The following is a 27,563-nucleotide window of genomic DNA, read 5'->3' on the forward strand; positions in this document are numbered from 1 at the left end:
TGAGTTTGTTATACTATTTATGTTTTCCAAGCATATCAGAGGAAAATAACTTTTAACACACACCACTGGATTTGTATCTGATCCAAATGTAAACATCTCTTGTCAGACCCAAATGCTTTCAGTTTACAAATATAAAAAATTACTTGGCTGGACTTTGACAAAAAAATTTGAGAGGGGAAGCATAAATAAATGAAATAATGTTATTGTACAAGTGTGCACAGCCTCTGAGAATTGGGGATATGACTGTGAATAAACCAATCCCAAATGATGTTAAATGCGAGTCAAAACACATCTGCCACTATTTAAAGCGCCTCTGATTAACTCCAAATAAAGTTCAGATGTTCTAGTAGGATTTTCCTGACATTGTTTTGCTTTCTAGCAGAAGCAAGAAGATTTCGTACTAACACTGCTATTTTAAAGTTCATTTTAAAATTTGTAAACTTTAAACTACTGGGTAGTTCACATAGAAAAGGAACTTTCCCCACACTGTCTAGTGGTGTATGAATCTCTCTAACTAGCCATAGTACGTATTAGCCTTAGCAAAGGAAAAGCAAAAAGCTTTGCAACCATACAAAGTGCAAACATATGTATTGTTGGTGAGAAAGTGCTGAGCGGCCCGCTCATTGTCGTGACCCACAATGACGTGGGTCAACGGCAGGTTATAAAGGGCCAGAAGCGCCAGCTGGAGTGCGACCGGGTCAGCGACACAATTGGCACGGTGAGGCTGCTTGCGTTCGCTGCTCGTCTCTTCGGTTTATTCCCAGTGTTGGGAAGATGACTTTGGAAATGTGCTGGTTACAATTACATGTCACCCTGTTGAAAATGTAACAGTAGAGCAACTATTTCAATGACTTTCTCTAAGTAATATAACTAATTACATTTGATTACATTTTGATTACGTCCCTTAATTTTCAGTAGCGAAAGGTACTCGTGGAAAAAACGTCACTAGTAAAACAGCTGTTCTACTAGTGACATTATAAATTTCTACTAGTTAACATCTAGAAGAAAAAGAAGAATCATCCTTATTGTCATGAACATGCATACATGCTGACAAATTTGTTCTCTGCATTTGACCCATCACAGTATAGCGCAGTTTTGCAGCACGAGTGACATAGTTATTTTTACTAGTGCGCCCTAGTCGTTCTACTAGTATGCTGAATTGTCCTACTAGTGAGGACAAAGCTAGTACGTGCACATTGTCCAAATGGACGGCTGTGAAAAAATGCCAGAATGAAAATACTCCATGACTACTTCACACAAAAACACAAACGCAGCGTTTCACCATCTGGGCTCTACTGTATGCTGACCATTTGTCGCTTCCTTTTTTTTTCTCCACCATTTTATCTGTGTTCATGCAAATGTAATGAACATTTACAAGGTCAGGCATTTTTGTCTGATTTTGTAATTTCCAACTTCAGATCATTAAATATATCAATAATATGCTGTTGTACTTTTGGCTGTCGTGACCACTTTCGGTCAATTGATACCCATGCAAATTAATGTTTTTAAATTCTTATTATTATTTACTGGATGAATCATACATCCGTCCATCCATTCTCTCGCGGCTGGGTTGGATCCTATCCCAGCTGACTTTAGGTGAGCGGCAGGGTACGCCCTGAACTGGTCACCAGCCAATCGCATACTATATTCACACCTACGGACAATTTAGTCTTCAATTAACCTGCCATGCATGTTTTACCCGGAGAAAACCCATGCAGGCACGGGGACACATGCGAACTCCACACAGGAAGGGAGGAGGCCGGATTTGAACCCACAACCTCTGAAATGTGAGGCAGTTGTGCTAACCAGTTGTCCACTGTTCCACCTTGAATCATATAATTTGGATAAAATGATTTTCTTTCTCGACTCAACATGTTCGACATTTTTTTTTTATCACAATACATCAATTTTGGGACAATATTCGGAAAATGTATTTTTTTAATGGCTTACTGCACTCCAATGGAGTAAATGAATGACTCAATTCAGATTTTCAGAAGTGGGCAAACCCTTGGCTGGAGAAGAATTCTATTTTAATTTAAATAGACAAAGTGGGGCGGCACGGTAGTTGACCTGTTAGCACATCTGCCTCACAGCTCTGAGGTTGCGGGTTCAAATCTGGCCTCGCCTGTGTGGTGTGTGTATATATATATATATATATATATATATATATATATATATATATAGCTGAAATATGTGACAGGCGGAGCAAATGATGTTTCCGTGGTTGTAGAGAAAACACAACTTTTTTTTTCCACTTCACTGGAGCAGTGGAGGGTCTGAAGCGCACTTGTAACTCAATTCATTGCTCGCAAGTCAGGCAAAAAAAAAATTGTCCAATCAAAGGTTCGTATTGCTAAAAACTCATAAGTCAGAGCACTTGTAAGTCGAGGTACTGTATTATCTGAAACATCCAAAAATGCCCACATCCTCCCACAGGTGCGATGCCCCTACAATCATGTCAGAGCCAAACGGCAAGCATAGCTGCACTTAGTCTTGTTGGATGCAGATTATACTTAACTGCACTGGTAGTGCAGTTGTACATGCTGCTGGCTTCCATGCAGACGGTGCAGGGTCGATAACAAACCAATGCCCCAATTGCCAGGCACTTGTACCAGGAAGAGCATCCGGCATAAAAACTTTGCCTTATGACCCATTGTGTTGACCTTGGACTGGACAAACCGAAAGTCGCAACAACAGCAGATTAGTATTACCGAATAGTGTTAGCTTACAATAAGCACCACATACTCGAATGTTCAGTGAAGTCATCGACACGGTAGAAGTGAGTGTGTGTGTGTGTGTGGGGGGGGGGTGGGGGGGTTACAATGCTTTTGTTTTGTTTTCTTGTCTTGGACACACTCGAGACGAAGAGAGCCAGCCTGCTGTTACACATACGTTCCAGCTCCCCTGTCGTCATGGTAACGAAAACCCGACTCACCATCGGCCAAGCAACAGTCTTGTGAAGATTATTCGGGAAATATAATTGGTTACAATTACGAGTTACCCTGTTGAAAAGGTAATAATAGTGTAAGTATTTCAATCACTTTCTTAAAATAATATAAATAATTACATTTCATTACTTTATCCTTTTCTTCATTTTGAATGAATGCATCAACAGATATTTCCTCTAAAAATGTTGATTAAAACCAGGGATCCTTATTTTGGAATGAACCACATATGTGTTCTTTACACAAATAATAAAGTGATAACAAAACCTAAAAAAAAAAATTCCAAAAGGGGCGGCACGGTGGACGACTGGTTAGCACATCTTCCTCACGGTTCTGAGGACCGGGGTTCAAATCCGGCCTTGTGGAATTTGCATGTCCTCCCCGTGCCTGCGTAGCTTTTCTCCGGGCACTCCGGTTTCCTCCCACATCCCAAAAAGATGCATGGTAGGTTAATTGAAAACTCTACATTTCCCGTAAGTGTGAATGTGCAAGTGGTTGTTTGTTTGTATGTGCCCTGCAATTGGCTTGCAACCAGTTCAGGGTGTACCCCGTCTCCTGCCCGCAGTTAGCTAGGATAAGCTCCAGCATACCCGCGACCCTAGTGAGGATAAGCGGTGTAGAAAATGGATGGATGAATGGAATTTCCAAAAGCAACTATAGTTTAATTACACATTTTATCCCAGTAAAGTAATGAATGCAGCCCTATGGGGGGCACAAGCCAGTGCAAACTGTAGGCCGGTCCCAAGCCCGGATAAATGCAGAGGGCTGCGTCAGGAAGGGCATCCGGCTTAAAACTTTGCCAAACAAATATGAGCGTTCATCCAAAGAATTCCATACCGGATCGGTCATGGCCCGGGTTAGCAACATCCTCCAGCGGCGCCGTCAACCTGCAGGGCGGAAATTCAGGTACTGTGGGTCGAAGTCGAAGAAGAGGTGGAAAGCGGGTTCTTCGGCAGAAAGAGAACAGGAAAGCACAGAGCCTAGAACTGAATGTAGGGACTTTGAATGTTGGGACTATGACAGGAAAATCTCGGGAGTTGGTTGACATGATTATTAGGAGAAAGGTTGATATATTGTGTGTCCAGGAGAGCATGTGGAAAGACAGTAAGGCAAGAAGTTTAGGGGCAGGGTTTAAATTATTTTACCATGGTGTAGATGGGAAGAGAAATGGAGTCGGGGTTATTTTAAAAGAAGAGTTGGCTAAGAATGTCTTGGAGGTGAAAAGAGTCTCGGATCGAGTGATGAGGCTGAAACTTGAAATTGAGGGTGTTATGTATAATGTGATTAGTGGCTATGCCCCACAGGTAGGATGTGACCTAGAGGTGAAAGAGAAATTCTGGAAGGAGCTAGACGAAGTAGTTCTGAGCATCCCAGACAGAGAGAGAGTCGTGATTGGTGCAGATTGTAATGGACATGTTGGTGAAGGAAATAGGGGTGATGAATAAATAATGGGTAAGTACGACATCCAGGAAATAAACTTGGAGGGACAGATGGTGGTAGACTTTGCAAAAAGGATGCAAATGGCTAGAGTGAACACTTTTTCCAGAAGAGGCAGGAACATAGGGTGACCTACAAGAGCGGAGGTAGAAGCACGCAGGTGGATTACATCTTGTGCAGACGATTTAATCTGAAGGAGGCTACAGACTGTAAGGTAGTGGTAGGGGAGAGTGCGGCTAGACAGCATAGGATGGTGGTGGGTAAGATGACTCTGGTGGTGGAGAGGAAGATTAGGAAGACAAAGGCAGAGCAGCTTCCAGAAGACTGGACCACTGCAGAAAAGGTGATCAGAGAGGCAGGCAGGAGAGTACTTGGTGGAAGGAAAGGAGAGAAGGAGACTTGGTGGTGGAACCTCACAGTACAGGAAATCATACAAGGAAAAGGGTTAACTAAGAAGAAGTGGAACACTGAGAGGACCGAGGAGGGGCGAAAGGAATACATTGAGATGTGACGTAGGGCAAAGGTAGAGGTGGCAAAGGCCCAACAAGAGGCATATGATGATATGTATGCCAGGTTGGACACTAAAGAAGGAGAAAAGGATCTATACAGGTTGGCCAGACAGAGGGATAGAGATGGCAAGGATGTGCAGCAGGTTAGGGTGATTAAGGATAGAGATGGAAATGTGTTGACTGGTGCCAGTAGTGTGCTATATAGATGGAAAGAATACTTTGAGGAGCTGATGAATGAGGAAAATGAGAGAGAAGGGAGAGTAGAAGAGGCAGGTGTGGTGGACCAGGAAGTGGCAATGATTAGTAAGGCGGAAGTTATAAAGGCATTAAAGAGGATGCAAAATGGAAAGGCAGTTGGTCCTGATGACATTCCTGTGGAGGTATGGAAGCATCTAGGAGAGGTGGCTGTGGAGTTTTTGACCAGCTTGTTCAATAGAATTCTAGTGCGTGAGAAGATGCCTGAGGAATGGAGAAAATGTGTGCTGGTGCCCATTTTTAAGAACACAGGCTATGTGCAGAGCTGTGGGAACTAAAGAGGAATAAAGTTGATGAGCCACACAATTAAGTTATGGGAAAAAGTAGTGGAGGGTAGACTCAGGACAGAAGTGCGTATTTGCGAGCAACAGTATGGTTTCATGCCTAGAAAGAGTACCACAGATGCATTATTTGCCTTGAGGATGTTGATGGAAAAGTACAGAGAAGGTCAGAAGGAGCTACATTGTGTCTTTGTAGCTCTAGAGAAAGCCTATGACAGAGTACACAGAGAGGAACTGTGGTACTGCATGCGGAAGTCTGGAGTAGCAGAGAAGTATGTTAGAATAATACAGGACATGCATGGGGGCAACAGAACAGTAGTGAGGTGTCCTGTAGGTGTGAGAGAGGGGTTTATGGTGGAGGTGGGACTGCATCAGGGATCAGCTCTGAGCCCCTTCCTGTTTGCAGTGGTGATGGATAGGCTGACAGATGAGGTTAGGCTGGAATCACCGTGGACCATGATGTTTGCAGATGACATTGTGATCTGCAGTGAAAGCAGGGAGCAGGGGGAGGAACAGTTAGAAAGATGGAGGCATGCACTGCAAAGGAGAGGAATGAAGATTAGCCGAAGTAAGACAGAATATATGTGCATGAATGAGACGGGTGGTGGGGGAAGAGTGAGGCTACAGGGAGAAGAGATAGCAAGGGTGGAGGACTTTAAATACTTGGGGTCAACCGTCCAGAGCAATGGTGAGTGTGGTCAGGAAGTGAAGAAACGGGTCCAAGCAGGTTGGAACGGGTGGAGGAAGGTGTCAGGTGTGTTATGTGACAGAAGAGTCTCTGCTAGGATGAAGGGCAAAGTTTATAAAACAGTGGTGAGGCCAGCCATGATGCACGGATTAGAGACAGTGGCACTGAAGAGAAAACAGGAAGCAGAGCTGGAGGTGGCGGAAATGAAGATGTTGAGGTTCGCTCTCAGAGTGACCAGGTTGGATAAAATTAGACATGAGCTCATCAGAGGGACAATTTTGCTAAAAACTTACCAACGGAATCATGCGGCAGGAGCGGATGCAGTCGTTGATGCCGATCATGCGCTGGTTGTCCGAGTACTCCTCCCTGCGCAGGAAGTACTGGTGACCCAGGTAGTGGAGCCTTTCGTACACCATGAAGCAGCCGCTCTCCACCTGGATGGAGTTGCAGCGGTTGAAGTATGGATGCAGGTCGGCGCAGTCGCTCACGTACTCGTGGTGCCGACCTTGAAAATTAAGGTCTTCATAGAAAATGATGTGAATTTTTTTTTATCAGAGGTGCACTAAGGCCTGCGTCCAAACGTTCTATTTGCAAGGGAACAAGCTTAATTTACCTTTCCCATTGTTCTCTCGGTGGGCCCAACTAATGATCAATGAACACTCTTGGTTCCGCCGGCCTTTTATATTAAGTAGCTGTGTGATGGCACAGCATAAAGTATTGTCATACAAATGGGTTTTTACGAGCTCAAATCTGGTTATGTATGGCGATACGGGTGTGCCACTTATTGTTGTCCGCTTTTGACATGTTCATCACTATTGATCAAAACAGCGCAGAGCTCACTGCTCCCAGTATCAGCAAAACAGCAGTGGATTTTATGTGCGGCCTTTTCACTCGCATACATCACAAATGCTGCAGGTTACGGCGGGGCCATTAATCACGTTTATCAATTAATTTCGTAGCTGGAGAGGATATTTTTAGTTTTTTTTTTTTTTCTGTAGTTCAAAGCGCTGACAGGCACGTTTTCCACAAAAACGGTGGTTCTTTATTTTTTGCCACCTCAAGAAAATACTTTGCTCTCCAAGTACCACCTTCGATGTACATACAGTATAGTGGGGGAAAGAAATTGTCATTTCAGAGCTATTGCACATAAGAGTCAAATAAAAATTGTACCAAAATAAATGTTTTAAAACAAACAGTTCTCAAAGATTACATGCAAATGTACTGAGTTGAATATAACTGAATTGTACTTGGCCAGTGATTTTATTAATGAACCACGAGAGGGAGTCTGCGTATCACTAATGGTACTCGCACCACACTGAAAATTACTCCACTAAAACAAGTCTGGAAACTAGTTAGGGAGGGAGTTTACAAAAGCACAGTCACAGTTGACAACTTAGCCACTTTTCCGAGTCCTTTGGCAAATGTTATTCCCAAATGCAACTGAAAACAATCTTAGCATAAATCAAAAAATAAAGGTTCAGACAAAAAGATGGGGGGGGGGGGGAAAAGACAAGAATACACATTGTTTGTAATATGACAAGAAAACAATGGCGCTGAACGTTGCCAGAAGACATGGTCCCCATTTATGCAGTTCGTTGCAAAATATGTCATTTATCCACTTTGTTGGAAACTTTATATCCGAGATTAGTGCTTCTTCTTCTGTGCTTCTTTGGTATCGGGAGAAACAAAGCAAATGCCTGAAGGGGGGGACAAAAAAAACAAAGCAAATGTCATGTTATTGTCAGTTGAGACTTGCAGTGTTCCTACTTACGTTTTTTTTCATCCTCCAAATACGAGGAGGTATTTCTTGAGGAGGTATTTCTTGCGGTGACACTTGGTTAGGGGGCTCGGTTCATGCTTTGGTTTCATCCCACCACAGCACTTTTCTCCCCAAGCCTTCTCCAAATCACTTAGTCCCAACAACCGGCTACCGCGCTGCGGGTCACTTGGTCTCGTGCAGCAGTGATTCTAAACTGTATTTACCTTGGGACCCGCGCTTTCCTATTGTCGCAAAGTCGCAACCCACCTTTATAGAAGTTAAGAACAAAAGACGAGATTTTGTTGTTGTTAAGAAACACCCTCTGAAAACACGTGCAGTAGATTATATTTTCAAAAGCTGTTTCAAATGAGTTTGACAAACTACCAAAAGCATATTGCTAGCCATGACACCTGCTCGCCAGAGGCTGAGATGCACTGTATTTGTTTACAGAGTAAACTAGTAACTAGAGCACAAGTGAGTAACATTTCCTGTCCCTTACCTAATATGTTCATGGGAACTTTGTACACCTCTGAACTGTACCCCAAAAATTTAAAAAAAAATCAGACTACAAATACATGGAATTTTTCATTAGCTGTCTACGACCCGCTTTTGGGTCCCGGCCCACAGGTTGAGAATACTGCCGTGCAGCACCAATTGGCAAGCAAGAAAAAGTTGGTTTTTGCTGAGCCCCACCCTACCCAGTTTATAATTAGCTTTCGATCGGGACACTCGGTTGCTGTCAACGATAACCTTTTGAGCAGGAAACTGTCGCCGATTAGCTCCCGATCTTCAACGTCCGTCAGCATCCCTCCCCCGACCCCTCAACGAATGCTTGCCGGTCTCAAAGACATGTACTTGCATGAACCGGTCTGTAGTGGGAAAAAGGTTGGGGACCACTGACTTCGATGTTCACTGGCCAACTGATGGCGGGCCTGTAAATGTCCCTTCTTCAATAGGTGTACTTCCACTCCACTATGGCACAGTATGTTGCCAACTGTTTTCTTTTGCAATTTCTCCCTGCTTGTGCTTTGAGGCTGCTGCTTTACCTTTCTCATGATCCTTTTAACTCCCACGGTTAATTGATATTCTTTTTGTGTGTCTTCCACATTGGAATACTGGTTATGGTCTTTTGCTACTGGTTTTGTAAGCCATTCCAGCCTTGTCTGATTAGGATGACTCCCTGGTGAGATGTTCCAGGCATGTCCCACCAGGAGGAGACCCCATGATGACCCAGGACACGCTGGAGAGACTGTTTGTGTGCACTTATGATGAGTGGCGGTAGGCTAATAGTCTTCAGTGTTCCACCCTACTGGACCTGCGTGTCCAGGTTGAACGTCATTAATAACAATGAGGAACACGATTTTTGTTGAGTTAGGTCTGACAGCTGTTTTTGACTAATTTTTGGGAACGGAATCCAAAACTGATCTCAGTTTTTCTCTATCAAAACAAGTTTTTGAACTATACATCCCCGTTTTCTTAAAAAAATATGAAAAATACTTAACAGATAAGTGCTTGTTTTATAAAACTTTTCAAATATTGACATACAGTGACGTATGAAAGAAACAGGTATGACTGCAATGTTTATTTAACACTATTATGCTTAACAAAGGATTAAAGGATTTTTGTACGGTCGTGGGACTCAGCTGACCGCGACTTTGATGTGCACGACATGGACTTTGATTTGCAACGCTGGATCATCACGACGTGTTCGTACCATTTTAATCAATGACCAGCATATTAAATACCACCATTTTGTGGTTCTATAGCTATTGTTCATTTCAGAATGCAAAGCAACAGTATATGGTTACTTGGGTTGACAAGGCTGAATGAGGATGTCTAGCAACTGCCACAGTGTTTTTGCCATTTTAATCTTTGACATAATAATAAGTGATTTTTCATCATATTAAATTAGCGATTGAACATAATTTTGGGGTGCTAGCTATTGATCAAGTGAGACTGCAACAGCGTATGATAGCAATAAGGTTTAATACCCACTTGAACAAAGCAGTGTTTGGAAACTCAAGCAAGCTGTCGTTATTTATTTCCCGAAAAGTTGACATTTTGGACGTGGGGGATTCCGCCTGACAGAGAAAATATATAAAATCTGACTAAATACTGCCACTTTATAGTATAGTACAGGGTGAGGATGAACTAACTAACTATGCAGTGAATTTGGTCTCCAGTTCTGCCACTGACATCACACCAACACATGGGGTGTCGTGTTGATTTTGGCAATGAAAAAGGGGCTTTCTAATGGTAATTATTTACCAATTGCTCCAAAATCAATTGATATTATTGGAAATGACTTTTAGTTTCTTGAACTAAATATACATAAAATCAACTTATTTAAGTATGGACCATTACGATCCCTTAGCTCCTTTAAGAAATCTGGTTGTTTTTATAGTTTTGGATACTTCATTAAATATTTCATAATCGATTAGATTTTCCAAATGTACTCGTATCTTTTTTGCCTTATAACAGAGAAAAACACCAATTTGATTTTTATTAATGATTGCTATTTAGGATTGCTATGATTTTACTGGTTCGTCCCACTTGACATCAAATTTGGCTGCAATGTGGTCCCCGAACTACAATGAATTTGACACCTCGGGCCGAGGCCATCTTCATGGAGAACAAAAGATCTCTGTGCCATATTGAACTTCCAGTGACATGATAGAGAGATAGAAGAGAATGAGAGCGAGAAATAAGACCACATTTAACGCACCTGCTTCCACTTCACACCTGAAAACCTAAACCACTAACAAGACACCAGGGAGGGAAAATGGCTAATTAGGCCCAATTTAGACATTTTCACTCAGGGGTGTGCTCGCTTTGCTGCCAGCAGTTTCATTAGACATTAATGACGTTATGTACAGTATGTCACAAAAGTGAGCAAACCCCTCCCATTTTCTGCTCGACAGCAACATCCTTCTAATTGTTGAGTCATGACCAGACCTGCTGCCAGTGAGGCCTGCAGTTCTTTTGGATGTCGTTCAGGGTTCCTTTGCAACCTTCTGGAGGACTCAGTGTAGCACTTTCTGAGTAATTTTGGTTGGTCAAACACTCCTGGGAAGATTCACCACTGCTCCCAATTTTCTCCATTTATGAAAAAAAACTCAAAGCCTTGGAAATGGCTAACCTTTTAAATGAGACTCATATTTAATTTTTTTCCATTTGTTTTTTAATTTATTTGGATCGTGGCATGATGTTGAGGTCTTGTAGTATGTTAACATTTTCTGACAGCTACTATTTCAATTATTTTTTTGTTGAATGTGGCAACATTTCCAGGCCATGCATTGACGTGGCAGCCATGATGGCAGAAGTTCTATCGTCACATGGTGCTCTGCGCAGAGAGCGCGCACATGGAGACAGTGTTAACTTAAAGAGGGATATGACACACACGTCTCTGGAGTCTGGAACATGCTATTTTTGGTACAGCAAGTTTTTTGTCAAGCCATTCATCTATGTCACTGGTGTCAAACCCGAGGCCCGGGGGCCAGATCCAGCCCGCCACTTGATTTTATGTGGCCCGCGAAGGCAAATCATGTCAACTTCCATGATTCTAGTTAAAATCTGCACCGAAATTTCAAATAGTCATATATCATTCATGATAACGTTGAGATACTGCAAGCATTTTTGTGTTACCAAACGAACAATAGTTGTAAAACCCATTACCCTTGATTTCTGATTCCAAAACTAGTTCATAAATTTCGTGTGTAAATATGTTGAGGCGATAAAGATTTTTGTGGTTTCACAGTCATAACAGCCCTCTGAGGGAAACCATAACTACAATATGGCCCGTGACAAAAATTAGTTTGACACCCCTGATATATACAACTAGCACACGTGTTCCTCACGGCTCATGAAAGCGACCCGTTTGACTCGCCTATTAGTATGTCAACAATGTCACCATCAAGCACACCAGTGTGGTAGGTTTGCATAAAATGTTAAACTATTCAAACATTTTCAAGCTTTTTTTTTTACATTTATTTATAATATCTCTGTGCTATACTGGGCATTTTAGGCTACGAAAAAAGTACAAAACAATTTTGTGCTGTCTAATAATATGGGTGCATATGGCCACACACACACAAAAGAAAATCCCTGCTTCAATATAACAGATGATCGGCTGTAACGGACAACCCCCCGCCCCTATTAGTCCGTTAAATCGAGGTTCCACTGTGAATAAAATACATTTAGAAACTTTTTATTTAACTGGGATGTTTTTGTTTAATATTAAAATTGTCTTTATGATCCCAAAATTTAAAAAGTGCTAAATATGCAAGAAAATACAAATCTGAAAGGATACAAAAGTGATGACTCAGCAGTTTGAATTGGACACTTTTATAACACTTTACCCCATAAGTGCATGTGTATGTGTGAGTGTGTGTACATGTCATAGAAAAACAGACATCTGCACAACATCAACAAACACGCGAGGGGGAGAACGCGACCCATAAAAATAATTTGTCTTCTTTATATTTCCAGTAAATATGAATAACAAGTCTCAGAAAAATAAACTCCTGCCCCTTTTACATCAATAAACTCCTCAGTCAATGGCAGGCAAGGAAGGGCAGTGCCAAAGAGGATTTGACAAAGGTTGTGTCAATGTTATACACCAAACCCCCACACCACCCAGCACCTACACCTCATTTAAGTTCATCTTTGTACAGAAAATTGAAGACTGGAGAAAACATCAATTTCTGAAGCACTGCCACCGCCTCCCACTCTCCCGCAAGGAAACACCCACATCTTAGCGCTAATGAGACCCAAATAGCCAATCCTGATGTCGTCAGTATAAAAACATTCTTCCTGTTCTGCTGGTGAAAGGAAAAGTTCGTCCAAAACGTTCCGCGATAAATGGCTTGGTGTGGGCCATGCCCACTGTGGGAAAAAAAAGATTACTCCCAACATCACATCCTGCTGCGTCGCTGGCAACAACTTTAAGGCGTTTTCTTTCTCTCTCTTTTTTTTTTTTAGTATTCTTGTTCTCCTCAATAGACAAAATAAAGCAGCGGCTCTCTACTAGAAAAATAGAACAGTCGTACGCGATGCCATAGTGCTGCGTTCAAGAGACTGGGAAATGACACCATCGTCTCATCGTGCTGACAGTTGGGGATTTTTTTTTCTTCCTGGGAGCAAACTGCACTTGGCTCTAATTGGACATCTTTGGCGGCTTAATTTTTGTGACGAGGATGCACGAGCTTTCGAGCAAAGGTGAGCAAACATTTTTGCCTTTGATTTTGAAAACGAACAGATGGGGTAGATTAGGTACAAAAAAAATTAAAATTGTAAATAATTCATGCTATTTTTAACTATTATTCATAAGTGAGTCAATTATAATTAACCAGTAGTTTAGTAAAACATGTTTAGTTTACTAATATTTTTGTAATTAGGTAAACAGTATTTTAGTAAAATAATTTCAACATTTTTATTTTATTGTTACTTAAATTCTCAACCACTTTTGATAAAAATACAATTATTTTGTATTAAATTATTTAAAGAAATGAAAAATAATTAATACATTTCAATTAACCAATTTTAGGAGGAAAAAAAACTGCTAAATGAATGCAACAAATATAACAGGACTCTAGATAATGTAAATGCTCAGTGGGTCTGCTTGAAGAACTGATTAGCCGTATGTGGCCCGCTGGCATACTTTGCCCACCGCTTATTTGGAAGCTTTAAAATTTTTTTCATCAAATCGTCCTATGTGGATTGGCCTTAGGGTTCAATGCCCATGGGTTTATTTACTAACCCCTCTGCCCAAAAGGCCGAAAAACAGTCAACATGTCACTCAGGGTCCAAAATGGTCTAACTGCGTGTAGCATGTGGGTATATCGAAACAACGGTCAATGTCGGGTTGCCATGGTGACCATGCGAGCATCAAAATAAACAATCTCTTCGTGTTCTTCTGTCCTCTGTGATGCGTTCAAGGACAACACAGACGCACCAACAGTCACGTTCAACCCTTTTGGGGGGGCGGGTCAGTGCGTGTCAGAATATTGTTGTCCAGTAAACAAAGACACCGTGGCGTTAAGGTGCAGCAGCAGGCGTCCTCCAGTGGGGACGCTCAACAAGCAAGCCTGCAGATGGAATGAAGCCAGGCATGCCCTGACAAGACCCCGGCGTCCTTTTGAGGAATGTTTGCGTCTCCAAAACAAAACATTTCTTTAAATAAGAAAATATGGCCATCATTGTCATGATCATCACATCCTGGTGCCCAGTAGCAGCACTCTGGGGGACCCCCCCCCCCCCCCAAAAAAAAGATCAAGCAGAGTGATTGAGCGTCAACGGTTGGTAAAATATGTCACCTCGCACGGAATAAATAAGTAGAAAAGAAAACCTCCTCCTCATGAATATTAATGAGGAGTAGCTTGAGCTCTCCAGGGAAAAAAATATTTTCCTCCTCTTCTTCACAAACAGGAAACAATCCAGTGTCCTCCTGTTGGTCACTCCAACTGGAGAGCGCACACATCGCGACGGATGACGGCGACGTTGCCATCTTGGGACGTGGCGCAAAATAACAGGGCAGCCTTGTGATGTGCTAACAACGTTCAGGGCTTCTGGGGACCGGGGGACAGAACTACGGGGGTGGACAGACCATCAACACTCAGTGCCGGGATGTGGATCTGGTTACTGCCGTTCGTCGGGAACTGGAGGAGACACAGACATTTACGGTCAACTCTAGCCAGTTTGCGAATCGCCATTCGCAAATTCACCCACTCGCAAATTTTACTGCAGAACTAAGAATGTTGGCTGAAAAAAACTCTTCTATATGCACCTATCCATGTACTTTTTTTCACTTTCTGTAATGCTCTAATATGGCCGCCAATTTGCCAGTGAACAGCAGTTGGGAAATTTTTTTGGGGGGATATTTTTGAGGGAGAAAAAAATAATCCCCAAAAAAGGCGTTTACAGTGGAGCCCCGCATAGTTGGTTTGGCATTAGCAAATTCAACTATTTACAAAATTTATTTTCAGAATCCTCTTATTTGCAGAAACCCCCACTTATCTGCGTTTTTTTGTTTTTTACCTGATCCCCCACTTAATCATATCTTTTTCAGGTTTTTTTTTTCCATGGCAATTATTAGGGAGCGTCAATTATAACACATTTTCACAATTCGCAGTCCCCTGCGAATAGCGGGGGTCCACTGTATTTCAGAAAAAGGCATGTATATAAGAAAAAGGTGTGTTTCTGAAAACATAGCATAACTATAGTTTTAAAAAAGTCATATTATTGGATAAAGTTTTAAAGTTATAGATTTCAGAAAAAAATTGTCATATTACTGAAAAAAGGTCACACAGTAATGGGCACCAAAACAACAACAACAAAAACGTGAGTAATTAATCCCACACACGCCCCCCAAATTTTTAAAATAATTGCTTGTGTCAGTGATTTCGGACCACTGTGCCGGGAAATTATAACATTTAATTGGTCCATAAAAATGTCTAATTTAGTGACATCAATTAAATGCTCTTCCACTAGATGGCCGAAGGTACATACATAAGCAACCTGTGTATCCACTTTATTGTGACATTTTTGTTTCGTGGTGTGCAGTCTGAAACATGTGCCTCGGCTCAATCGAGGTTAGAAACCACTGGCCTATATTAAAAGTAAACTACGGATGCATGATACCTGTTTTTTGCCACAGATACCAATAACTTGCTACTTCTTCAAACCGATACTGATTACCGATGGTATATTTTTTTAATGGTTTGCATCAGGGGTCTTCAACGACTTTCAGGCTAAAGACCCCTAAATTGAAGGCAAGCTGGAGAGGTGAGCCCCTACTTATGGAGAAAAAGAGGAATACGAGCGGCGCTGTGTATTGGCTTACCTCGTTTGCTTAGTCTACTCCGACAACTGCGTTTCCATGTCTGACAAAGCTGCCTCCGCTTGCAGCAAGTGCTGGCGATCATATACTAATTTACTGCAGATATTGACTATTTCTGGTGTCGTAGGTCCGCCCCGATAGCCCGATTAAGCCGCCCCCGCTTGCTCCTCTGTTGGCTTACGTTGTGACGTGTGTCCGTTGCTTCGTCGGCTGGATGATTGCAATTTCAGCAAGTGCTGGCGATCATATGCAATATTACTTGGGATATTGCCTGTTTTTGGTATTCTAGGCAAATAATTCTGATCAAAATATCCATGACTGTCAGAAGCCAATGCAACAGCAGCCGCTGCCGACCAGTGCGGCAATGAATGATACGGGCCTTGTTATCGGTCCAGTTTTTTTAGGTAGCAGATCGATCCGTGTGACGTCATTGTGTCCCAATATCGGACCGATAGTTATCGGTCGATAATTATTGTGCAAATCTAGTTTAAACCGAAAATATATCACAAACTATGATTCGAAAAAACTTCAGTATAATTTCAAACTCATCTTACAACATTAGAAAATTTAAACTAAATGGTTTACAGCAGGCTTTACACGATCAGGATTTTTGGGGCCGATCACTGATCAGCGAGTTTACAAAAACGATAACCGATCAAATCACAAGATTGAGCAGTGTGTCTATTTAAATGACTTGTTCATTAACTGTATATACTTGTGTACTGTATACCGGTAAATATTCAAAAATATTCTCTAGTCAGGTCATGTATTCTAATCAGTCAGGTTAAATCAACATTACAACATGACAGATATAATGGAGGCTAACTTACTGTAATTAAATTACTTTATTGTAATTACTTCACACACACCGAAACGTTAAGAGGATGATTAAACATAATGCCAGCATGTTTACGTACAACCATTAGTGCTAACACTAGCTTGCTAGGCTACATAACGTTTTGTTGGCTGCTTGTGAGCTGTATCATATTAAAAGTACGTGGGCATACTGTACATCAAGCAATCTTTGAACGAACGTCTTCACCCGAGCACCGGTGACCACCACACATTTTTCCCTATTTTGTTCTTTTTTTTACCAACACAATACACGTGCGATCCATTGTTGTTGCCGTGGTACCGAGTGTATCCGGTCGCGTTTGATTTCACAAACCCCAGAGATCATAAATGATGTCAAAAGAAACGCGACAAGGCTAAAAATAAACTAGCTTTTGGATTCAAATATACAGCACAGACACTTTCCAAAAAAAAATAATTTCATGAAAAAGTTAATTTATTTCCATTATTTCATTCAAAATGTTAAACTTTCATAGATTCAGAACCCACAATTTAAACAATTTCAAATATTTGTTTATTTTTACACAATTTGGGCTTCCAGCTCAGAAAACCCATGAAATCAAGAGTTAAAAAAATGTGAATACTGTGGAGAAATCACCATTTACTTCAGTTTTTGTAGAAAAAATAAAATAAAAATTAGGGTCAAATTAAATCAATCAAAATATGGTACTTTCAAAATGATATGTTAACCTTCAATACTTGGTTGGGAATCCCTTTGCTTTAATCACTGCCTCGATGCGCCGTGGCATTGAGGAAATCAGTCTGTGGGATTGCCTGGGAGTTATGGAAGCCCAGATTTGCTTGATGCTTGCTGTCAGTTCTTCTTTTGTTTTTGGGTCTGGTGCCCCTCATTTTCCTCTTGATAATACCCCATGGATTCTCAATGGGTTTTAGAGCCGGCGAGTTGGCTCGCCAGTAAAGCACTGTGATGGCATGGGCATCAAACCAGGTTTTGGTGCTTCTGGCGGTATGGGCAGGGGCCAGGTACTGCTGGAAGATGAAATCTGCCATCTCCATAAAGATCCTCAGCAGAAGGAATCATGAAGTCCTCTAAAAGATTCTAGTAGACTGTTGCGGTGGCCTTGGATTTAAGAAAGCAGAGTTTACCAACACCTGCAATGGACATTGAAACTCAAATCATGACTGACTGCGGATATTTCACAATTGACCTCAAGCAGCGTGGATTCTGTTCTTCACCCGTCTTCCTCCAAATCCTTGGACCTTGATTCCAGAATGAAAGGCACACTTTACTTTCATCGGAAAAGAGGACCTTGGACCACTGGCCAACAGTCAAGTCCTTCGTCTCCTTGGCCCAGTTGAAACCCTTCCTATGCTGGCTCAGGCTCAGAAGCGGCTTAACCCGAGGAACCGACAGTTGTAGCCCATCTCTCGAATGCGTCTGAATGTGGTGCTTTGATATGGTTCTTTGTTTATATGTGCCCTGCGATTGGCTGGCAACCAGTTCAGGGTGTACCCCGTCTCCTGCCCGATGATAGCTGGGATAGGCTCCAGCACTCCCGCGACCCTTGTGAGGATAAGCGGCTCAGAAAATGGATGGATGGATGGATGCTTGCAGCGCTCTCCAGCCTCCTTAGCTACCTTTGTGGCTTACCCATCCTATGGAGGTATCAATGATGTTCTTCTGGCCAGAGTTCAAGTCTGCAGTCATCCCCATATTGAACCCAACTGAGACAATTGAAACAAACTGAAGCAATTTAGGGGAAACCTGTGCAGGTCCCTTGATTTTAGTAGGTGATTAGTGTGTGACACTTAGTTTAAAACATTTATGGCCTGCAAAATTTATTTATGGCCTGCACAGTATTCAAATTTTCCCCCAGAAAAATTTCGTGGGTTTTATGAGCTTGAAGCCCAAATTATGTAAAAATAAACAAATAAATACTTGAAATTGTTTAAATTGTGGGCCCTGAATCTATAATCTATGGAGGTTTAATATTTTCAATGGAATTATGGAAATAAATAAACTTTTCCATGATAGTCTAACTTTTTGGAATGGGTCTATATACGACGGCCACGTGGAGTAAATGTCTTTTATGGAGACAATCAATGACGTCACAGAATTGAATATTTACAAATGATAACTCATGATAAATGTACATACAACTAAAAAACACTAAATCGTGGATTTGAAAAACATGTGTAAATCACGGATATACCTGTGGATATGAAAAGCTTACCTCGCAGATACAGTCCCCTCCAAAATTATTGGAACGGCAATGTTGATTCCTTTGTTTTTGTTGTATACTGAAGATATTTGAGTTTCAGATCAAAAGATGAATATGAGGCAAAAGTTTAGAATTGCAGATTTTCCTCATGGTATTTACATCTATAAGAGTTAAACAACTCATGCCAGAGAACTTTTTTTTTTTTTTAAACCACCCACTTTTCAAGTGAGCAAAAGTATTAGAACGTGACTGATGGGTGTTTCTAGTTGCTCAGGTGTTGCCTTTTAGATTGACTGCTTAAACATTAGATAGTGCTTGTTTTTGGCTTTGGGTTTCACCTGACAAAACTGCATTTGTTGTTCAGAAAACATGAAGACCAGAGAGTGTGTCTATGGGAGAAAAGCGAACCATATTGAAGCTGACAGAAGAGGGAAAATCGAGCAGAGCTACTGCACAAACATTGGGCAGAGCCAATATAACAATTTGGAATGTCCTGAAAAAGAAAAGAAACTTCTGGTGTACTGAGTAACAGACATCGAACAGGTCGGCCAAGGGTATCAACAGCAGTTGATGACAGAAACATTGTGAGAGCTGTGAAGAAACACCCAAAGACAACAGTCAATGACATCAATGCCAACCTCCACAGGGCAGGGGTGAAGGTATTACAACCCGCTGTTTGAATAAGACTTTGAGAGAAGAAATATACAGGCTATACCATGAGATGCAAACCACTCATCAGCAAAAAGAATCGGAAGCCCAGGTTGGATTTTGCAAAGAAGTACAGAGATGAGCCACAAATGTTTTGGAACAAAGTTTTATGGACTGATGAGACTAAGATTAACCCCTACCAAAGTGATGGAAAGGCCAAAGTATGGAGAAAGAAATGTTCTGCTTATGATCAAAAACACACGAGCTCATCTGTGAAGCATGGTGGAGATAATGTCATGATTGGGCTTGCATGGTTGCTTCTCGAACGGACTCACTAGTCTTTGTTGATGATGTAACTCATGATGGTAGCAGCAGAATGAATTCTGAAGTCTACAAAACCATATTGTCTGGCAATTTACAGAAAAATGCATCCAAACTAATCAGGAGAAGCTTCATCATGCAATAAGACAATGGCACAAAACACACTGCCAACACAACAAAGGATTTCATCAGGGGGAAAAAGTGTACCCAATAGACCATGCATTTTACCTCCTGAAGAAGAGACTGAAGGGAGAAACCCCCAGAAACAAACAAGAACTGAAAGAGGCTGCAGTAAAGGCCTGGAAAAGCATTTCAAATGAAGAATATAGTATAGTATAATACAGTATAGTGAAGTCAATGGGTCGCAGGCTTGATGCAGTTATTGGAAGTAAGGGTTATGCGACCAAATATTAAATGTTAGTCACTAAGTTGATTTAATAATGTCTGTTCCAATACCTTTGCTCACTTGAAGAGTGGGAGGCTTAAAACAAAAGGGGTTCTGTCCTGAGTTGTTTAACACATCTAGATGTAAACACCTGAACTTTTGTCTCATATTCATCTTTTGATCTGAAACCCAAATGTCTTCAGTATACAACAAAAACAAAGGAATTAACCTCGCCGTTCCAATACTGTTGGAGGGGAGTGTATACTTGTGTAAATAATTTTGAGACTATTCTCTCCCCACACCTTTCCTGCTCCACTTCCGTTTGCAAGTTGCGAGAGTAAAAAGAAATCACGCCTCCTCAGCTGGCTTGCCCTGTAGCAAGATCGAGACGCTGAATCAGCCGTCCTCTGAGCCTGCTGAGTCGGCGGCGGCTTGTCCTCGCCCTGGCAACGGAGGTCTTCGAGTACCCAACCCTGGTTGTGTGGTGGCTTCTCCCAAGCGACATGGAGCAATACTATTATAACTAGCCGATGCAAGACTTGAATTAAGCGGTCTTACATCACAGTTTGCTAGTTAAAATGGGCATTTTGCGGCTCAAAAAAAACGATGCTGATTTGAGATATGAGTAATTTGAGTTACGGAATTAATTAAATTCGTAAGCCAAGGCACCACTGTATGGACAGTATAATAGTATTAGATGTCCACAACTGCCCCTTTATTTGATTATTATTATATATATTTTGAACAGTAATTTGAAATCAGAGGTTGCGGAAAATGGTGACAAGAAAATATTTTAGTATTAAACTATTGTCCAATTTGAGTTAAGAAGGGAGTTGGTGAAATGTAATGCTTGTAAAACTGGTCAAAATGAAGAATAGGAATCTTGGTAATTTGCTTTAGTGCACCACAAAAACAATATGGTGGGCCAGATCTTGAGGTTGACACCTGTGGTTTAAACTATTCATATAGGCAAATATAAAAGTGATTTGGGGAGGAGGCGTCTTTTGTCTTGGCGAGTCTTGGTCCCTAACCACTGCCAATAGCGAGGATATTTTTAAGCAGCTTCATTTTCCTGAGAGGAGAGGAAATGGCGAGTTACCTGGAAGGAAAGCTTGGCGGGCGAGCGAGGCGCGATGGGACTGAGCGTGCTCCAGAAGTGGATGGTGGAGGGAAGTGGACTTGGGGTCAACAGGACGGGAGTCTGGAGGACAAACACGTCAGTGGGTCAGTGTCGTGTGCGACATGTTAGCATGGTGTCACTCTGGGAAAGTGTTGGCTTACCAGAGCATGCGAAGTGATGACGGTGGGCGTCAGCGTGTTGGTGGCCGAGCTGGGCGCCAGCAAACTGTTGACGGCGGCGTTGACCTGCCGGAGATAAAAACAGGAAGGGATGTCACGAGCGTAGCATTGTCGCCAAAACCGATGAGTGTGTTATTACTACACTTTACACCGATTTTATCGCCCTTATCAGTATCGGCCGATAATTCGCATTTTATGCTGATGGGCTGATCGGCTTTAATGTCATAATTCGCCGATCCGATCAATGGCTACGCAAAAGACATTTACTCCGCGTCGCCATCGTCCGCAGTATATTTGAATCCAAAAGCTAGTTTATTTTTAGCCTTGTCACGTGCCTTTTGGCGTAGTCCTGTAAATATCTGACAGCTAATAAAGTTATTAAAAAAAAACAAAAACATGTCGGCGGTGTGGAAGAGACAACACGTCTGAGACAGACAACACGTAATGCCCGGATCAGACTACAAGACAAATTTGCCCTTTCACGATTGCACTATGGCAGACTACTGCAATAAAATCCTATATTCAGATACCACCGCATCCCGTTTTTTACGATCACTGGGTTTCATCGTGTCAATGCAAACGCGACCGGATACACTCGTTACCATGGCGGTGACAACAATTATGGATCGTGCCGTGTGTTTGTAAGAACAAAATGGGGAAAAAAACGTGTGTTGGCGATAACCGGTGCTCAGGAGAGGATGTTCGTTTAAGACGTACATTTAATACGATACGGCTCGCAAGCGGTCAACAGTTAGTTGGATGTAAACATGCCGCCATTCTGTCGAACCATGCTCTAAAAGTTTCGGTGTGGGTGAAGTAATTTAATTAAAAATAAAGTAATTTAATTACAGTACGTTAGTACTCATTATTTCTGTCATGTTGTAATGTTGGTTTGACCTGACTGATTAGAATACATGACCTGACTAGAGCAGTAGTTTCCAACCTTTATGGAGCCAAGGAACATATTTTACAATTGAAAAATTTCACGTCACACCAACAAACAAAAATGTCACAAAAAGTGGACACATTAATTACTGTATTTACTTCCTGCCATCTAATAGAAGACCACTATGGCATAAATAGATGAATAAAGATACAACCCCAATTCCAATGAAGTTGGGACGTTGTGTAAAACAAATAAAAACAGAATACAATGATTTGCAAATCATGTTCAACCTATATTTAATTGAATACACTACAAAGACAAGATATTTAATGTTCAAACTGATCAACTTAATTGTTTCTAGCAAATAATCATTAACTTAGAATTTTATGGCTGCAACACGTTCCAAAAAAGCTGGGACAGGTGGCAAAAAAGACTGAGAAAGTTGAGGAATGCTCATCAAACACCTGTTTGGAACATCCCACAGGTGAACAGGCTAATTGGGAAAAGGTGGGTGCCATGATTGGGTATACAAGGAGCTTCCCTGAATTGCTCAGTCATTCACAAGCAAAGATGGGGCGAGGTTCACCTCTTCGTGAACAAGTGCGTGAGAAAATTGTCAAACAGTTTAAGGACAATGTTCCTCAACGTACAATTGCAAGGAATTTAGGGATTTCATCATCTATGGTCCGTAATATCATCAAGAGGTTCAGAGAATCTGGAGAAATCACTGCATGTAAGCGACAAGGCCGGAAACCAACATTGAATGTCCGTGAACTTCGATCCCTCAGGCGGCACTGCATCAAAAACCGACATCAATGTATAAAAGGATATCACCACATGGGCTAAGGAACACTTCAGAAAACCAATGTCAGTAAATAAGGTTCGGCGCTACATCCGTAAATGCAACTTGAAACTACTATACAAAGCAAAAGCCATTTATCAACAACACCCAGAAACGCCGCCGGCTTCTCTGGGCTCGAGTTCATCGAAGATGGACTGATGAAATGTGGAAAAGTGTTCTGTGGTCCGACGAGTCCACATTTCAAATTGTTTTTGTAAATTGTGGACGTCGTGTCCTCCGGGCCAAAGAGGAAAAGAACCATCTGGACTGTTATGGACATCTGTGATGGTATGGGGCTGTGTTAGTGCCAATGGTATGGGTAACTTACACATCTGTGAAGGCACCATTAATGCTGAAAGGTACTTACAGGTTTTGGAGAAACATATGCTGCCATCCAAGGAACGTCTTTTTCATGGACGCCCCTGCTTATTTCAGCAAGACAATATCAAACCACATTCTGCATGTGTTACAACAGCGTGGCTTTGTAGTATAAGAGTGCGGGTACTAGACCGGGCTGTCTGCAGCCCAGACCTGTCTCCCATTGAAAATGTGTGGTGCATTATGAAGCGTAAAATACGACAACGGAGACCCCGGACTGTTGAACAGCTGAAGCTGTACATCAAGCAATAATGGGAAAGAATTCCACCTACAAAGCTTCAACAATTAGTGTCCTCAGTTCCCCAACGTTTATTGAATGTTGTTAAAAGAAAAGGTGATGTAACACAGTGGTAAACATGTCCCTGTCCCAGCTTTTTTTGGAATGTGTTGCAACCATAAAATTCTAAGTTAATGATTATTTGCTAAAAACAAATGTTCATCAGTTTGAACTTTAAATATCGTCTTTGTAGTGTATTCAATTAAATATAAGTTGAACATGATTTGCAAATCATTGTATTCTGTTTTTATTTATGTTTAACACATCGTCCCAACTTTATTGGAATTGGGTTTGTACATTATTTATTGTAAATATAATTGTTTTTGAGCAATTAAGTACACAAGTATATACAGTAGATGAACAGGTAATTTAAATCGACAAATTCCTCCATCATGTGATCGAATCGGTGATCGTTTTTTTTTAAACTCGCTGATCGGTGATCGGCCCCAAAAATCCTGATCGTGTAAAGCCTAGTTATTACCTTATCCAGGGAGAGGCCTGGGGGTTGGGAGGGCAGCTCCAAGCCTCGAGGCTTCTTTGGTTTGGGAGCAATCACGTCTGGAGCAGAGATCGATGATGTCACCGCGGTAACTGATGAGCCTACAAAACAAACAAACAAACACAAAATTTGTAAAAAAAAAATATATATATATATATTTCTACCATTTCTGTGGAAATTGACACGAGTAAATGCTTGAATGCTTGAATAAAACTTGCTTTTGTTTCAAATCTTTTTTGATGATCAGGAGAAATAAAGTCCATTCCAGAGGGGAAAAAAGCAAAACTTGTTTTGAATAATGTCAGCAATTAAAACCAGAAATCAGATTTTTGGGAAAAAAAATAAAAATAAAATAACATAACAGTAACATAATCCCAGAGGACTTGAAGTCGTTCCTAGCCATACTGCATTTAATTTTCAGGGTCTCACTGTATTGTAGATTTTAAAATTGTACACATCTAATTTTATATCACAGATTTTTCGCTATATTGCGAGATTTAGCAGTGATCATTTATCCACACGGATTAATGGCATTCCAGACTCGCGTAGAAATAAATGTAAACCAGGAGGAACGAGTCCGTAGAAGACAGAATGTCCAAAGTTTGGGATCATTTCACACTTCAAAAAAAAATAAAAAAATAAAAAGGAGATTAAGTGCGTGTATGGCAAAGCAGAATTGGCTTACACAACTGCATGTCTACAAAAAACCAAGTTAGCTAATTTAATATAGCCTATCGTAACGAATTGTATTCCTTCCACAGATGGTCAAGGATGAACAGCCACTGGTGCACTTTCAATCGCTTTATTGAACAAATGGTTACAAAAACTAAACACGCACAAGCACATTCATACACTAGCTGCACAGGGGCAACTGGCACCCAAAGGCAACATGAAGACTGGATAACAGCCAGTAAACAGCCACCCGCTATCCTGAACTCTACACTCTCATTCGCCAACTCCGATATCACTCAACAGGCCTGGTCAGGCCCCGCCTTATAAACCACACACATTCAAAGTCACAGATACTACAGTGCAGAACATGAGGATGGCGACCACAGGTAGAGAAACATAATACCACCACCTTATAGCTGTGGCCCAATGGTTAAGATCATCGCCTGCCACCGTGGGGGACCTAGGTTAAAGACCCCGACTGGACCATCCGCCAACATCTCCCGGACTCACGGCTGTGGTGTCCTTGAGCAAGACACTTGATACCCTGAAATGCTCCCCGGGCGCTTCAGCTGCGCCCTGCTCCAGTGTGTTCCACTAACATGTGTATGTGTTCACTGTGATGGGTAAAATGCAAAGAACAAATTTCGTGTGCATGCATGCATGTTCATGACAATAAAAGGTGATTGTTATTCTATGCCTTATATGCTTATACTGCGATTGTGCAAAATAAAATTTTATGAGATTACTCAAATTGGATGACAGGTAGAACAACTGATTCCGAAAATATGTGCAAGCCCAAGCCCTTACACTAAACGTTTATAACAGTATGGGAAAGTTTAATAGGAGTGTGGGGAGGTCCATAAAGCTTTGAAATATCCATCCATCCATCCATTTTCTGAGCCGCTTCTCCTCACTAGGGTCGCGGGCGTGCTGGAGCCTATCCCAGCTATCATCGGGCAGGAGGCGGTGTACACCCTGAACTGGTTGCCAGCCAATCGCAGGGCACATACAAACAAACAACCATTCGCACTCAGATTCACACCTACGGGCAATTTAGAGTTTTCAATTAACCTACCATGCATGTTTTTGGGACTTCCAACATTACTGAAAAACAAATGGCTTACATTTGATTTGATTTAGAAAAAATGCACCGTACGTATGCATTGACCAGAGAGGCTGACATGGGGGTGGATTTTGACTCCCGCACCGTATCCCCAGTGATTGTTTAAAAAAGAAAAAAAAAATACTCCTCCCTTCCACTCCCAAAGAGATTGCTCCTACTCCCTCCCAGTCCAGATTGTTTAAAAAAAATAAATAAATATAAATCCTGCCCAAATCCAAAAAAAAAAAAAAAAAAAAATCTCACCCAATCCCACAGAGTGAGCCCAATTCCGAGCCAAACTTTTACAGAATCCCACTCCCCCCCTCTTTTGTTTTTTTTATTCCCAGTCAATCCTGCTCCCTTTTTCTTCCTCGTTATAAAATTTGCAGTACGTCTGCCTTATGCCTGAATCAAACTGCAACACAAATTTGGTTTTTCACGATTGCACTGTCACACTACTGCCATAAAATCTTGCCGTATCTCGGGCAGACAGGGGCAACACTACATGACATTTATTCCGATAGCACCGTATCCCGTCTTTTACGATCACTGGGCCTTTATCTTGTCAAATCAAATACTTTCGGAGCGGCGCAACCAGAAAACGTGTCCCCGGTCAACACGATCGGATACATCCGTTACCATGGTGCCGATAACAACAATGGATCGTTCCAATGTATTGTATTGTGTTCAGGGGAAAAAAATAACAAAAAGAGGGAACGCATGGTATCACCAGTGCTCGGGAAAAGCTTGAGGTATGTTCACGTACGTTTAATACAATAAGGCACGCAAGCAGGCAACGTTATGTTATGAAGCCTAGCAAGCTAGTGCTAGCACTAAGGTTTGTACATAAACAAACCGGCGTTCTGTCGAATCATTCTCTAAAGCTTCTGTAAACATTGGTTCGTGTGTGCGGATAAATGCTGAAAACAGCGACCAAGTATATAGACAACAGCAAGCACGGGATGCAAAGCACCAGTCACAATATGCAATCCTATTGGTCGACGTCAAGGTGCGCTATCAGAGAGTTGTCGTTAGTATGTCACACTACATGGAAGATAGCCGCAAAAAAAAAAAAAAAAAAAAAATCTAACATGCTAGACTTTTCATTTTGGCATCGTAAGGCTATCGTAGGGCCAAATTGCTGGTCATGGATTATATCCATTTCCGTCGTTCCCGACAAAATATGTCGGGCCCGATTTGGGAAATCCCCCATGATAGCTAATCGGGCCAATATCAGGGCTAAAATCCTGTAGTCTGATCTAGGCATTAGTCACAGTAAGAAATACATTTAATTACCAGAATGATTAAGAAACAAAACATAAGTTTAGTAACAAAAGCTGTATTAGTCCCTTAGTTTAGCAAGGTTCACCTCAATGCTGAGAGAAAATGTTAAAATATAATTTTGATAAAATACAACTAGTTTCACTCCAGTCATGGTTTCCACTCCTGTCAACTCCCGCCATCATGGTTTCCACTCCCGTCCATTCCCGGTGACTTTGTTTTCATAGT

At 41.5% G+C, this 27,563-nt stretch overlaps 2 protein-coding genes across 7 annotated transcripts in view; both read right to left on the bottom strand.

Moving 5' to 3' along the window:
• Positions 1–3,802: 3,802 nt before the first annotated feature.
• On the bottom strand, positions 3,803–6,663 carry LOC133465460 (gamma-crystallin M2-like; the record flags this gene model as incomplete). The annotated part of the gene is made up of 2 exons (XM_061748312.1): positions 3,803–3,832; positions 6,409–6,663. Coding segments are annotated over 2 exons (285 nt in total), but the record flags the coding sequence as incomplete, so codon positions are not given.
• A 485-nt stretch (positions 6,664–7,148) lies between these two features.
• elk1 (ETS transcription factor ELK1) overlaps positions 7,149–27,563 on the bottom strand; it is a 48,264-nt gene continuing 27,849 nt past the window's right edge. For 3 of the 6 annotated variants that reach the window (XM_061788756.1, XM_061788714.1, XM_061788722.1), the window contains 4 exons: positions 24,263–24,381; positions 21,382–21,465; positions 21,200–21,301; positions 12,066–14,530 (listed from right to left, as the gene is read on the bottom strand). In XM_061788756.1, the coding sequence (XP_061644740.1) occupies positions 14,432–14,530; positions 21,200–21,301; positions 21,382–21,465; positions 24,263–24,381 (404 nt within the window). In that variant the 3' untranslated portion in view covers positions 12,066–14,431. Of the gene's footprint in view, positions 7,813–12,065; positions 14,531–16,978; positions 17,645–17,732; positions 17,785–21,199; positions 21,302–21,381; positions 21,466–24,262; positions 24,382–27,563 lie in introns of those variants that run through there. The other 3 variants (XM_061788739.1, XM_061788731.1, XM_061788748.1) reach the window with 3 other exon arrangements.

The sequence above is a fragment of the Phyllopteryx taeniolatus genome, chromosome 1 (assembly GCF_024500385.1).
Source record: "Phyllopteryx taeniolatus isolate TA_2022b chromosome 1, UOR_Ptae_1.2, whole genome shotgun sequence".
Lineage (NCBI taxonomy): Eukaryota > Metazoa > Chordata > Actinopteri > Syngnathiformes > Syngnathidae > Phyllopteryx > Phyllopteryx taeniolatus.